General features: G+C 37.2%; 1 protein-coding gene across 1 annotated transcript in view; it reads left to right on the top strand.

The window, feature by feature from the left end:
* The window catches only part of LOC116992958 (mitochondrial intermediate peptidase-like), a 68972-nt gene that overhangs the window by 24824 nt on the left and 30574 nt on the right, over positions 1–13574 (top strand). Inside the window, exons 11-14 of the mRNA XM_033053124.2 lie at positions 5179–5332; positions 6218–6295; positions 7150–7354; positions 9909–10018. Of these exons, the coding sequence (XP_032909015.1) occupies positions 5179–5332; positions 6218–6295; positions 7150–7354; positions 9909–10018 (547 nt within the window). The remainder of the gene's footprint in view (positions 1–5178; positions 5333–6217; positions 6296–7149; positions 7355–9908; positions 10019–13574) is intronic.

The following is a 13574-nucleotide window of genomic DNA, read 5'->3' as shown; positions in this document are numbered from 1 at the left end:
TGTTTGGGGTTAGGTTTTCTTCACTTATAGTTGGTTGTACTTAATTTGTGAAAATAGAGTTCATGTATGAGGTAGGACCAAATTCAAAACTTGGGCATTGAATCTGTGTTTTGGTGTCTGGAATGATTACTGCTTAGAGGGTATAGACTGCTATTTAGACAAAGATTTTTGAAGATGTATTACACACTTTTTGGTGGAGCAGCTTTTTCTTTTTCAGTACCCAGTACTCATTTTGGAGTATTATTGGTATTATCATCTAATTGTGATAATTGCACTATGCCATGGGTTTTAACCCCTTTCTCCATAACTCCTAGGACATTGCACTGGCTAGCAAACAATGGATGCCAGATAACTCAAGGTGTAATAATCTCTGCTGACTGCTTCCATGTGTGTCCAAAAGTAAGTTAAGTATTGGGTCTGTGGCATAAGACACTAAGTGGTATTTGAGGATTTTTCAGTATCTTCAGCTTTGATTTTTTTTTTTTTTTTTTTTTTTTACACACTGGTGTAATAGGCAAGGCAGAAATGGACAATTGAGATCAGAAGCAGAAACATTTTTGTTTTGGCCTTGTGCATAAAAAAATGTTGTTTTTCAAAACTTTTTTCAATTTTCCATTGGAAAGAAGAACATTAGCACACATCTTTCATTAAATGTGGGAGAGGTTTGATCCTGGCAATGTTCTACCAGAAGGGACTGACCTTAACTTTGTGTAGTTTCTATTAAAGTGATTGTTTAGTCAGGACCTCATTGTACTCAAAATGTCAAGATTGTGACATCTTCAAACATTAGCCAGAGTAGGGGGCTAGTTCCTCTGGGGAGTCTGCCTTAAGGCATTAGTCTGTTACTGCTGTTTTTCTGGGAGGGTGGATAAGTATCATGCTTTTTTCAAAGGACAAAACTATTACAGAATGACTTCCTGCCACCACCCCACCCACTCTGTCCACTTTGGACAATGACAGTATACTACAAAGTATTTATCAGAAAGCCTTCTTCCCATCCTTTTCATCTTAGGGTAGGGTCATGGGGACATTGTGCATGTTCTAGGAGTGCTGAGAATGAGAAGTAGGCATTGGTGTCCTCCCTGCAATATATTAATGTCAGCTGTTCTATCCATTAAGAAATACCATTGCTTTCTCCTGCTGGTACCTATCTGTGTTTTTGACTGAAATGAAATTAAACTTCGTTTCAGAGGTTGTTTTTTTCCCTGCCTCCAGCAAACACATTAATCCAGTATTTCAACTGAATGTGGTAATCCTTTGCAATTAGTATAAAACACTGTCTTTCTCTGATAAAGCTGGAATCTATCTCATGTTGTAGCTTGTGTGCTCTTGGTCCTAGGCTCCATATGACATCTTCACAAAATAGTTGAGGTTGGGAATTTTCTTTGGAGGTCATCTCTTACAACCCCCTGGTAAAGCAAGGTCCCTTAGAGCTGAGTGTCCAGGATCACGTCCAGGCAGCTTTCAGTATCTCCAAATTGCAAGACTTTGTAGCCTCTAAGGGTAACCTGTGCCACTGCTTGCTAATTGTCACTGGGAAAAAAAATGTTTCCTGATGTTAAGATGCAACATGTCATGTTCTATTCTGTGCCACTTGGCTCTGGTCCTGTCACTGGGCAGCACTGAGAAGGGCCTGGCTCTGTCCTCTTTGCACCCTCCCTTCAGGAATTTATACTCCTTTGTAAGATCCCTCTGAACCTTCTCTTTCCAGGCTGAACAGTGTGGCCATATCTCTCTTTTCCTGATGAGCCAGGCACTGGACACAGCACTTTAACACTGGACACAGTGCTGAGTAGAGCAGAAGGATCACCTTCCTCAGTCTGCTGGCCATGCTTTTCCTAATGCACCCAGGACGCCATTCACCACCTTTGTGGCAAGGTCCCTCACTGGCTCATGTTTAACTTGGTGTCCACCAGGACCCCCAGGCCCCTGTCTGCAAAACACCTTTCTTGATGGGTCTGGATGTCCCCCAGCACATATTGGTGCCTGGGGTTGTTCTCCCAGGTTCAGGGGAGGACTTCTTGAACTTCTTGAATTCCTGTCTGCCCATTTATCGTAAAACTGTAAAGGTCCCAGTGGATGGAAGCAAGACCCTCTGACATATCAGCCACTCCTCCCAGATTGGATGTCAATTTGGTTATTATCTGCCAACGACTGGACAGGACTGGACCCAGTATTGACCTCTGGAGCACACTGCTGGTTCTTGGCCTCCAAGCAACCATTGTGGTGCTGATGGGTCCCTCTGGACCCTGCCATTCAGTTTTCTGTCTGCTCATCCAGCCCATATATTGCCAGCTTCTCTGTGAGGATCTTATGGGAGACAGTGTCAAAGGGCTCACTGAAGTCCAAGGGGATGAGACGTGCACTGCTCTTCCCTTTTCTGCCAGCCAGTTATTTCATCATATAAGGTTGTCAGGTTATTTAAGCACGACTTGCCTTTGGTGAATCTATGTTGATGCTCCTGGTGACTTTCTTGTCTTTCATGTACTTGGAAATTGTTTCCAGGCTTAGGTGGTCCGTCAAAAAAAATTCTGCTCCTTAGAAAATTTTGAGCGGTCTCTACATATCTTTTGATTTTCTTACTTCTTGTGTAAAAGTTATCTAATTTCATGAAATGTTGTCAAGGGGGCTGTAATTTTCATGTTTTCATGTTCTCTTATCCTGCAGCTGAATTCACTGTTGGGAGTTACAGGTTTTAATTTCCTGTAACTGTGAAAATCGGATGTTTTTTATCAATGTGAGCTGTTGGTAGTGTTAAATTTTGATTTACTGAAGTATGTTTGTAGTACTGTAGCACATGGGTTCTTTCTTGAAACACCTCATACCCTATCTCCCTTCTCTGACTGGGCAGGGAGGAAATGGCAAAAGATGACACTGGATTTCTGCGGGGAGGAGAATGTGCAGGCTTTGCACTAAAGTGTAGCTTTGGCAGGACTGATTGAAACACACTCAGCAAAAAAGCCCTGCAAAGAGCCCTTGTGCAATGAAACCACTTGAGCTTGCCTGTGGTGTGTATTGAGACAGTACTTTTGTACCCAGATATTAGTTAAAGAAGCAATTCTTTGAATTGCAAATTAAAAACTCAGCTTACTATTCATAGTGGCATGTAGGATGATAGTACCCGATTTTAAAGTGAGATGACAAAAAACAGTTCTAAACTGTTAGGGAGGTTGTTATGATTTGCTGCCAAAAGAAGGGTCATTTTAGCAGATCTTATAGTCTGTATGCAGGGAGAGCTTCAGAGCAGAGTCAGGAGGTCTGAAGCACTTAGTGTTGCGTTTAAGTTTTGTGGTAACAGTCTGGGCAGAAGGCAATCACTGGGTAATTCTATTGAAGTGTGGAGACACCTGAGATTTACCTGCCAAAGCTTTCCAAAAAACTCCACTGTTGAAAACATTGCAATTCTTAGGAATTACTGATTTAAAAATTCTGGGAATATTTAACACATACCCTGTAATTCTGTACTTGGAGGTGGAAGGGGAGCTCTGTGTGTCAGTCAGTGTCCTTTGTACTCCAAATTTCTGTGGCTTATATGAAAATTACCTCATCTCTTCTGCTTTCTTTTAGAGACTTACTTTCAATCTTTAAGTTGATCTAAAGTGATTTATATAATGCTTATTTCCTTGGATGTAATGACTTTTTGAGTAAGAAGGAAAACGTGCATATGGAAGAGTGTGGCGTGTGAATTTAAGCGCGAAGTTCTTGAAAAAGTGTGTCAGTATGGTAGAGGCAAAATCTGCTTTATTTTCTGTGTTCTAGTATAGTTTAAAATATAATGGAATACACTGGTGTTAGCTTTTTATATTTGTGAAAATAAGCAAAATCTTGTACCTCACCGTATCCTGGCTTAGAGGGGTAACCCCACCCTACTGTACCTCACAGGTCAGTGATGCCCATCAGTGATTCAGAGCTGCAATTGTAAACAGCACTGTGGCAAATGAAGTATCCCCAGTGGGCTTCTTTTTCAGGTCTTCTCTGTGGGGGTGGGAAGGAAGGAAAGGTTGGTGTGTGGGTAGGGACTAGCTGGTTCTTTCACAACTGGTCTGTAACTAAGCCTTTTGATCACAAGTTTTAAAACAGCACGGTTTGCATCTTTGGTGTCCAGCTATTGTAGTCTAGCTTGTCTAGAGTTAAGCAGTCTTTACCCTGAGACCCTAGAAAATAGTATACAATAACATTTGGGCTTTGCATGTGAAATGAGGCAAGAATATTTTTTGATGTTTGGGGTGCATACACAACTACAAACAGATTCCAGTTCTGATTTTGCTGTTGTCTCAAAAGTGTTTTGTGGTGCTGGTCAGCTTGTGAAAGGTGTAATTTTGCAAAGCATTTATTTGTTTGATACACCTGTGTTTACTTTTTAGAGTCAGAGTCTAAGGGAGTGTAAACCCTTTTACAGAGTGCATCTCTGAACTACTTTCTGAATTTTTTGTTCATTCTCAGTTTATATGACTGCATGCAGATGAATGATGTCTTCCTTCCGATGAGTATCTTCTGTGCTACAGCATCTTGAACACAGTTGGTTGAGGTTAGGCTCAGGAAGCTATGTTGGCCATGTTTGAAATCCATGTCACATGCTAGAATATTCTGGTGGCTCACAGCTGTAAGATATTTTCTGTGTGGTTCAAGGGTGTCCCCAGAGCTTGAGGTGTGATTTTTGTGTGGGAGGTGATCGTGTCTACTTGGTGTTTCTGTTGCTGCTGTGAAAGGCAAGACTGCAGAGTCAGCAGTGCTTATCAGCTGGTTTCCTGCCCTAGCTGAGGATTTGGCTTACACCACAGCCAAAGCCAGCTTGTTTTTCTGATCAGTCACATGATGCAGCCTTGGCATGGGAAAGGCACTTGAGTGCCAGTGGCCTCTTGGGTATCGAAAGCCACTGCTTGGCCACCCATCATGTTGCCATAGTCTCTTTGGGCTACATGTTCACCACATTTCTGAAAATCATAGTTAACATCTATTGAATTTGATATCCAGATTTGAATATAGGGAAAATTGAGGTACTGCAAAGCACTGTGCCTGTAACTTGGTTTCAATATTTGAAAAATAAAGCCAAACATGTTCACTGAGGGCCTTTGGGCTGAACTGGTGTATTTTGTGACATCCTGTGGCTTGAAGGTGAGTACTGTACTTTATGTAGCTCTGTTAACTGACTGGTTTGGGATTCTTGTATTCCCTTAGGTACAACATTGATCCTGGCTTGTACTGTCCATTTTTCTCTCTTGGGGCATGCATGGAAGGTTTGAACACTCTATTCAGTCAGCTCTTAGGGATCTCTCTGTATGCTGAACAGACAAAGAGAGGAGAGATTTGGTCTGAAGATGTTAGAAAGTTGGTAAGTGTTCCCAGCATCTGAAACCAAAGGGAAGATAAACAAGTTAGTGTGTTCCTGCGAGCTGTAAATCAAACTTTTAAAAAAATTACTTGGATACCTATCAAAAGCACAAACTAGTTGTCTAATTTTAGTTGAAGTTAGATCTCAAGAGCATTATCATCTTTTTAAGTGCCTTTTGGATGTTTGGTGTTATCACCTTATCAATAGCTCAGTGTCAAGGATGCCTGAATCAGAAACAGTTTCTGTGTTTGGAGATTATTCTTACACCTTTCTGAATGAGTCCTGTCAGTTTATTTAGTTTCAATTTGCAGGTGACCGCACACGACTAGAATGCTGTAGGTGTGTGTCCTAGCAGTGTGTGTCTTTACCTCAATTTTTTTACTCTGTAAGTCATCTTTACTTTGAGATTGATTTTTAATTTTATTTTCCTGCCCTCTTTTTAGGGGAGGGTGGAAATAAAAACTTGGGCAGCAACTTACTCATGAGGTTCCCAAGTTCCTCTGTTGTCTTCCTACATTTATTCACTGCCAGATCTCCACTGCTCTTCTATCCTCAGCCTCCAGCAAGAGATTCTGTTCTTTATATACCGTGGGTCAATTTGTAGTTACTCCTTACTCTTTCTATTTGTATTTCCATGGTAAATCAGCTTCTGTTTGTCATTTGGGGGCTACAAATAGTGCTTTTTTAATACAGAAAGTACTTCCAATACTGATCTGTGACTACCTGGTTTTGAGTAAATGCAGAAATGTCTGTAGTTTGAGACACAAGATGTGAATTTTTTGTTTGTTATTTATTCATTGTAAGTCTTGACATTTAAATATTAGGTCTTCAATTTACACGTTATCAATGCTTTTGCTATGGAAATGATACTCTTTTTTTCTTCAGGCTGTTGTTCACGAAACTGAAGGTTTGCTAGGATACATCTATTGTGACTTCTTCCAGCGGCCTGATAAACCACATCAGGTAACATTTATGATCTGACTTCAGCTTGGGTTTCATAAGTGTAGCATTAGTGCCATTTGCATTCAATGTAAATTTAGTGAAACTTGCTTCATTTAAAAATAAATTTAAACAGGGAAGGTCTGTAACTTCATGTGTGGGTTTAGGTAAAATATTTTTTAGAGCAAGCTTTCATTTAAAAAGACATCACCCAATAGGCTGAACTCAGACTACGGTACAGAGTAACAGGCATTATGAAATGTCATAGAACTCTGTTTAGACAAATGGTAGATATTTAAACACTTGTTTTCTGGCCTACTGTTTACAAGTAGAAACAATTTGACATTTACACTTTCTAATCTTTGCACTCAACTAATTTTTATTCACCTTTAGTGAGGTGATGAGTGGGCAAACTTTACATTAGTTTAATATATAACTCTTACTTTTTAGTATTTCACAATATACTAGTAGTGCTGTGTGGTGTATTTTATAAAGAAGTTACTGCTGAAGGCTGAGGAGAGAACAATCTGTTTGTTATGGATTTGATACATCAGTAAATATCTTGGCACTACCAATACCTGTTAGAAAATTTGAATGGTTTTGATAATTCTAAAACATAAAGAAATAATTTTATTTTCTAAAAGCATCATAGTCTTTCCTTTATGGAATAAAGTCATTTCCTTGTGAATTTGAAGCATATAATAAGGATGGAGAAACAGTGCTGCTATTGAACAACACTGTTAATGATCATTGAGTTCTACTTGTGTAACTGAGTATATGTTTAGATTTTATTAAACAATTTAGTTTAATTTAATAATTGTTTTAATATCATTCATATAATGACATTGACTGTCCATGTTTGCTTTTATCTTGAAAAGGACTGTCACTTTACAGTCCGAGGAGGCAGGCTAAAGGAAAATGGAGAGTATCAGCTACCTGTAGTTGTTCTTATGCTGAGTCTTCCCAATTCAGCAAGGGGTGCACCAACGCTACTAAGTCCTGGCATGATGGAGAATCTCTTCCATGAAATGGGGCATGCTATGCATTCTATGCTGGGAAGAACTCGGTACCAGCATGTCACTGGTAAGGAAGTTATCATAGTGATTTTTTTGGTTTAGTCAAATGTTTAATTTTGAGAATAAATGAGTACAGGTAAAAAAAATAAAAATAGAGCAAAACCAAAGGATAAAAAGAGTATGAACCAAAAATGGTTGTCATGTTAATAGTTCTATACTCTTGATGATTTGAGAATACATTATCAGATCCTTAGATATTATGTAAACCTCAACCAAACAACTTGAATATTCTTTTTTCTAATAAGAATTACGTGTTTATATCTCTTCTTTATGTACTGTTGATCTTTATTCTATTGGTGGCATCCACTCTTGCAAGTTTGTCCTTTGTAGATTTTATAATCATTTGAATAGTTGGAGGTTGGGAAGTATGTTGTACCTAATGTAGAACCACAATGTATCCTGGGTTGGAAATTACTTAGGAAAATGAATGAAGGAAAATTTAAAAAAAACCCCAACAAAACAAATAACCAAACAGATGAGACTGTTAACTCTTTTGTGTGATGAATTGTTTTTTTTAATATGTTTTACCATTTTTATGCTAGTGATACAAAGAGGTGTCCATGTTAATGTTTTATCAAGGATGCCTTTGCACCCAGTGACAAAATACTCTCTTTTTAAGTCATCCGTTTAAAATTAAAATTGATTGAACTGTTCTATAACCTACTTACACCTCTATAAGTAGGTTACTAGAACACTGCGTAATTCCTTCCACATAAGCTCTGTATGGTCTTTGGGACAGCTAAGGACTCTCCCCCAGTCCTTCCACTCAGGTAGTCTTGCTCATCTTGAGCTACAGGAATAGTTATATGCCCAAAATAACTACTTTGGTGCAAGTTCTTCTCTTGTGCTGAATCATGAGTGTCTGCATGTCAAAATCTTGAAGGGGCAGGAAATGGCTTGTTTTGAGGCTAAGACTTTCCAAGAGTCCCTGTGTATGGTTTCTGTGTTGCCGTAGCTCCAGGCAGTCCTGTATCCCTGAGGATTTCACTCCAGATCTAGCATTGCAAAAGCAGCATTGCAGGTTGGAGGTCAGTGGTGTTGTTTCTGTAGGGAATCCTTTTTTAATGGATTTGGAATGTGTAACAATCAAAGGGCTTGTCATAGGGATGTCTGTTAGGTGCTGTCTGCTCTCATGGAACTCGAGGGTAGTAAAGGATGGAAACAAGATGACTACAGGCTATTGTGAGAACAAAATATTTGGCATTCTAGTTGAGATGAGCTGAGTAATTTGACATCTTTCCTGCTCTCCCTTGCTTTAATTTTCTTTAATTCAGAACTACACAGTGCAGATCATACATTTTCAGAATATAAGGAGAATTTTTGCTATCAAATGGATTTTTCAGCAGTGGTGGACAAACAGAACCAGTTTTATGTGTCAATGCAGAAGTACATATAGCTAATGTGTCTGTGAAAAGGTCCAATGTGATTTGAAATTACATCGGAGTTGTATCTAAAAGCAGTATTAGAATGGTAAAGGTGAAACCTCATGCAGTGTTTGGGTGTATTCGTTTTGTGTGTCTAGTCTGAGGGTGAACTCAAACTGCAGCAGGTACAAAGAACTAGAATGCATGATTTCTTAGACTTAATCTTGCCTTTGGATAATGATGGCTCAGACAGAATGTAGTTTCAATTTAGTAGGTAAAAACCAGTGGGATAAATGCTATTTATATTAAAGAGCAGTATGAGTCTGAGTAATTGAGAGTAAAGAGATTATAAGTTAAGATTAAAAATTATAGAAAGGTTTTAGAGGTCAGAGTGATTTAAAAAATAGCAAAATCATAATGGGATTTAAGACTAATTTTGAATGTTGACATTGTCTCTGGCAGAAAGGGATAGAGTTGATGACCCAGTGGGTCCACTCTGAAAGCAACAACTTTTACATTGCTAATTTTAATATAGAAATCAGAAATTCAGCTTTGATTTGGCAATGTGTTACACTTTTTAATAACTTCCATTGGGTAAGATGCTGATAAAGATTAGAATAAATAAGGCTTTTGGGAAAGTGCTTTTTGAAAATAGTAACAGCTGAGATATTACCACGTTTCACTTACATAGAACATATCTTCAATCTGCAAGAGTGTTTCTTGAATGAATGGCTTGGTATTATGAAGTGAGGTTAATATAAAGCATAAGTAAGCTCAGCAAACAGATGGAAGCTAAGACTTGTAACTGTGAATGGGATTAAGGCAGAGTTTTATTTACATTGTAGTTTAATTTAGGTTTAGGACACTTAAATAGATTTGGTGTTTCACATAGGGCCCGTTTGGCTACAGTCTGGTTTAGTTTAAAAAGGGTGTGATTCAGAGCTTTATAAGGTGCCTCACCCAGCTGTTCAAATATTTTGTTTTACTTTGTGATTTATAGTAAAATGTGTAGGATCATAATGAAGGTTTTCTGGCGGTATGTACAATAATGGAAATAAAATATTGACTTAAAAAATGAAAGAACATTAAAGTTCACCAAAAGTCCAAACTGAAAGTTGCAAAACCTTTTGGGAAGAGTTAACTATTTGTGTTAGTGGAAATAGCAAATGCTAATACATACAATTATTCTACCTCTAGGAACCAGATGTGCTACTGATTTTGCTGAAGTTCCCTCAATTCTGATGGAGTACTTTGCAAATGACTATCGAGTGGTTAACCAATTTGCAAGGCATTATAAAACAGGACAGGTAGGGAAAAAAATTGTAAAATATGGATAAATGTATGTAGGAAAATAATAATACTTACATGTGTTGTTGATTAATAATGTTTCAAGTAGAAATGAATAAAATTATTTTAATATTACAATTTCAGTTATTCAGAAAAAATGTTAATATTGTCATTGCCAAAAAGATAAATGTAATCTGTGGAAGAATACTAGGTTCTTATAGCTAAGGTTCCAATTAAATATTTAAAACTTCCAGCCTTTTTTTACTACAAAATGTAGTAGTTGAACAACTTCCGTGTGAATCAAGTTGTTTGGAATGGTTTAATTTAATTACAGGTAAGTTATGACAAAAATAGGATTTATCATTGAACTCTCTAAAGTCTTTCTTAAAATGAAGCTCAGGTAGTCAATCATGGATGTAAATGGAAATGATCTGCTGTGTTTCAGAATTTCCATTTTTAGCACAATATAGGGCAGTGATTGAAATATTTTTGTGATGAAAAATATACTGCTTTATTTATGATTATATTACAATTAGCTAGATTCTGTCAGTCATGAATTTCTGCATTAAAACTCTGGTACTGTTCTTACATTAAATTATTTGTAATCAGTCTATTGCAAGTATCTGCATTCTGTGGGGAATTTGCTAAACAGTGCTCTTTGGAACAATGTGACTTTTGGTGGCCACTTTAAGACATGGCAATAGAAAATTATTTCTATTTATACAGACGTTTCAAAAATTCCTCCTAAGTTGTGTAGCTCCAATACTTCGTTGGAGTTCTTTATCCAACACTAAGCATTCAGTGTATTTCAGTATTATGGAAGTAGAATTATGTTTGCCTCCATTGAACAGTTAGGCAAATATGTTGCTTAACTTCTATTTTAATAGATATTGTCTGAGAAATTTGCTCTGGTTTTGTTTTTGGGTTTTTTTTCGTTTTGTTTTGTTTTGTTTTGTTTTTTGTTTTTGTTTTTGTTTTTGTTTTTTTTTGCAACAGAGTGATCGTTTCTGCAGAATTGATTGCGCAGAGAAAGGCCTCTTTGAAACCTGGGAGTTAAACTCAGTTCAAGAGTGTTGATCATTTACCTGTTTGAATCCACATACAGAAATAGGGCTTTCTAATGTTCTCTATAAAATTCATGTAGTGTTTAAACAGCATGGAGTTAATCTGATTGCATATGAGTTCAGAGAATGAACTTCACTAAAACATCTGAAAGAGATTTGTAGGACATTATTTATGGCTTTGTATTTTCAAAATCACTTGACAAATCTAAACCATGTTTAGTTTCAGTGCAAAAGCTAAGAACCAGACACTGTGTCCCATTTGGCATTTCCATAAACTACTTCTGTTTATTGGTGGTGAAATCTTCCCCTTTCAGAGAGCAATTGAGAGAGGTTTGATGTAGAAATCCAGTCTTGGAGGGGGCAAGAATGGATTATGCTGAAAGATGAGAAGAAGAGCTTGAAACTGCTCTGTGGCTCTTGAGAGCTTTAGATGGCTTCCTTTTAAGTGCTTTTTTAAAATTTTAGAATGCATTTTTAAGCTATTATCCAGCATATATAAATCTGCTTTTGCTTGTGTTTGTTCATCTAAACTGATTTTAAGAATCTGATACCAGATTTCTATGTTCGTCATTTAAATACAAATAGATTGAAGTAATCTTTTCTGTTGTGTATATGTTATGAAGTACTTTGACTTGAAAATCCCATCTCTCTTAATTTTCTACTTCACAAAGATCTTTTCTCTGCTTGTTCTCTGATTAGTTATTTTATTGTGCAAATAGGAAATGAATTTTTTTTGTTTCTCCAGTTTTTGATTTATTTGAAAGGAAAAAAAAAGAGTCCTTCTTTTCAAGGGGAAGTAAGGAAGGTGGATGAAAAAGTTAAAATGTGAAAATTTTGAAACCGTTTAATCAATATGTTGTTCTGTATGAAAACTTCCATTAGTTTTCTTCTTATGAGAGCTTTTCTGTGCCAGAAGGATCTTTTCTGCAACAACTACACTAACAGAGTGGATGGATGCTGCTGGATGTTGGCAGAAGGAGGACTTGCTACTGACACAGTTTGTGTCAGGGGCAATGCAGATAATTTGCCAAAGCATCCTTCTTTTGTTGTTACTGCATCTATGATCTATTTTTTGCATGCAGACTTCCGGTGGTGTGGCTTTTAATATTCCTATTGAACATAATTGCATCAGAAAAACTTGTCATTGTAATCTCATATTAGCCATTGCTATAAAAGTCACTTGTAGAAGGACTCATCTTTGAGAATCTGCACTTACAATCAGTGCTTATGCTTGTGAGAAGAGGAGGGGAAAGAGGTGTTTTGATTATTAAAACATGTGCACTGTTGAAAATTGTATTTCAGTAACATTGCAGAAAAAGAAATTGATGGGCAGATCTTCAAAGATGAGAGTTCATTTAGATGTAGATCATGAAGTTCTGGTCCAAAATATCTTGAAGTTCATAGAAAGCTTGTCTCTGCCTTCTGTCCCTTTTGAAAGGTTGTGCTGTTGAATGTTGAGGAGTGACAAAGCTTGCAAGCTCTTCTGTCAAAAGGAGCAAGTCTTTTCAACTTAGTTGAAAAAGCTGACCATTACAAATCTGTTTCAAGAAAATAGCAAACCTAGTTTTCCGTTCGTCTGAAAGATGACTCAAACAAACAAAAAAAAAGAATTCTTGCAATTAAATGAATAAAAAGAGAGGACTGTAATAATTAGTTACTAAAATTGAGTAAGTCAGATAAACTCATGAAGCCAAGCCATATAAAAATGAGGGCATTACAGTACTAAAGCAGACAATCTGGTGCATGGGTGCCATTCTACATCACTGTGATTGTTTAATTTCATTTGTAAAGTGCAGAGATATGTGATAGGTCTGAGCTAAACGATTTTAAGCTTGTGTGTCTTTGGAGGCTCTCTTGAACAAAGGCCAGTGTTTCAGCTGTTCAAATTTGAACTGAGTTCATTTTTCACAGAGATGGAATTACAAAGACAGTATTGTATTAACACGATTATAAGAATAAGCCCATAGATAGTAAACAGTTGTAATGTGTTGCAGTTACTGTGCAAAGGTAGGGAGTTAAGCATGCTTTGAGACACAGGGAATTCTGCTCTTTTAGCCACCATGAAAAAGATGATGAAAAATTCATTCCAAGATCTTAAAGTTATTTAATGGAGAAGGATAGAAAAGCGGACCTCAAAGTAAAGCATGTGGCATTTAAATTTTAAAAATGGAATGGTTATTCAATGACATAGTTTTAGCCAAAGCTCTGTGAAGTCTTTCTTTTAGAAGGAAGATGAGAGTCTCAATCTGGTTTTATCAGAGAGTTCATCTTTCAGGAGAAGTGAAGTAAGAATACTGATGCTTTTTTTAAAATTAATTCAGTTGCTTTGTGAGATTGTAATGGAGCAAGGAGCAATAGTTTCCATTGCCTGAAACAGTACATACTCCAGTTCAAGACCTCAGCATAGCTGTGTGCATGACATTCACAGAAACATACCTTGGAGTGGAGTTGTGATCTTTGAAAAAACCCTCTGGAATCAAATTTTCCTTCCCTGAAATCTGAAGTATTAAGA

The sequence above is a fragment of the Catharus ustulatus genome, chromosome 2 (genome assembly GCF_009819885.2).
Source record: "Catharus ustulatus isolate bCatUst1 chromosome 2, bCatUst1.pri.v2, whole genome shotgun sequence".
Classification (NCBI taxonomy): domain Eukaryota; kingdom Metazoa; phylum Chordata; class Aves; order Passeriformes; family Turdidae; genus Catharus; species Catharus ustulatus.
The sequence above is the reverse complement of the archived record's forward strand: the minus strand, read 5'-3'. Positions and strand labels throughout refer to the sequence as shown.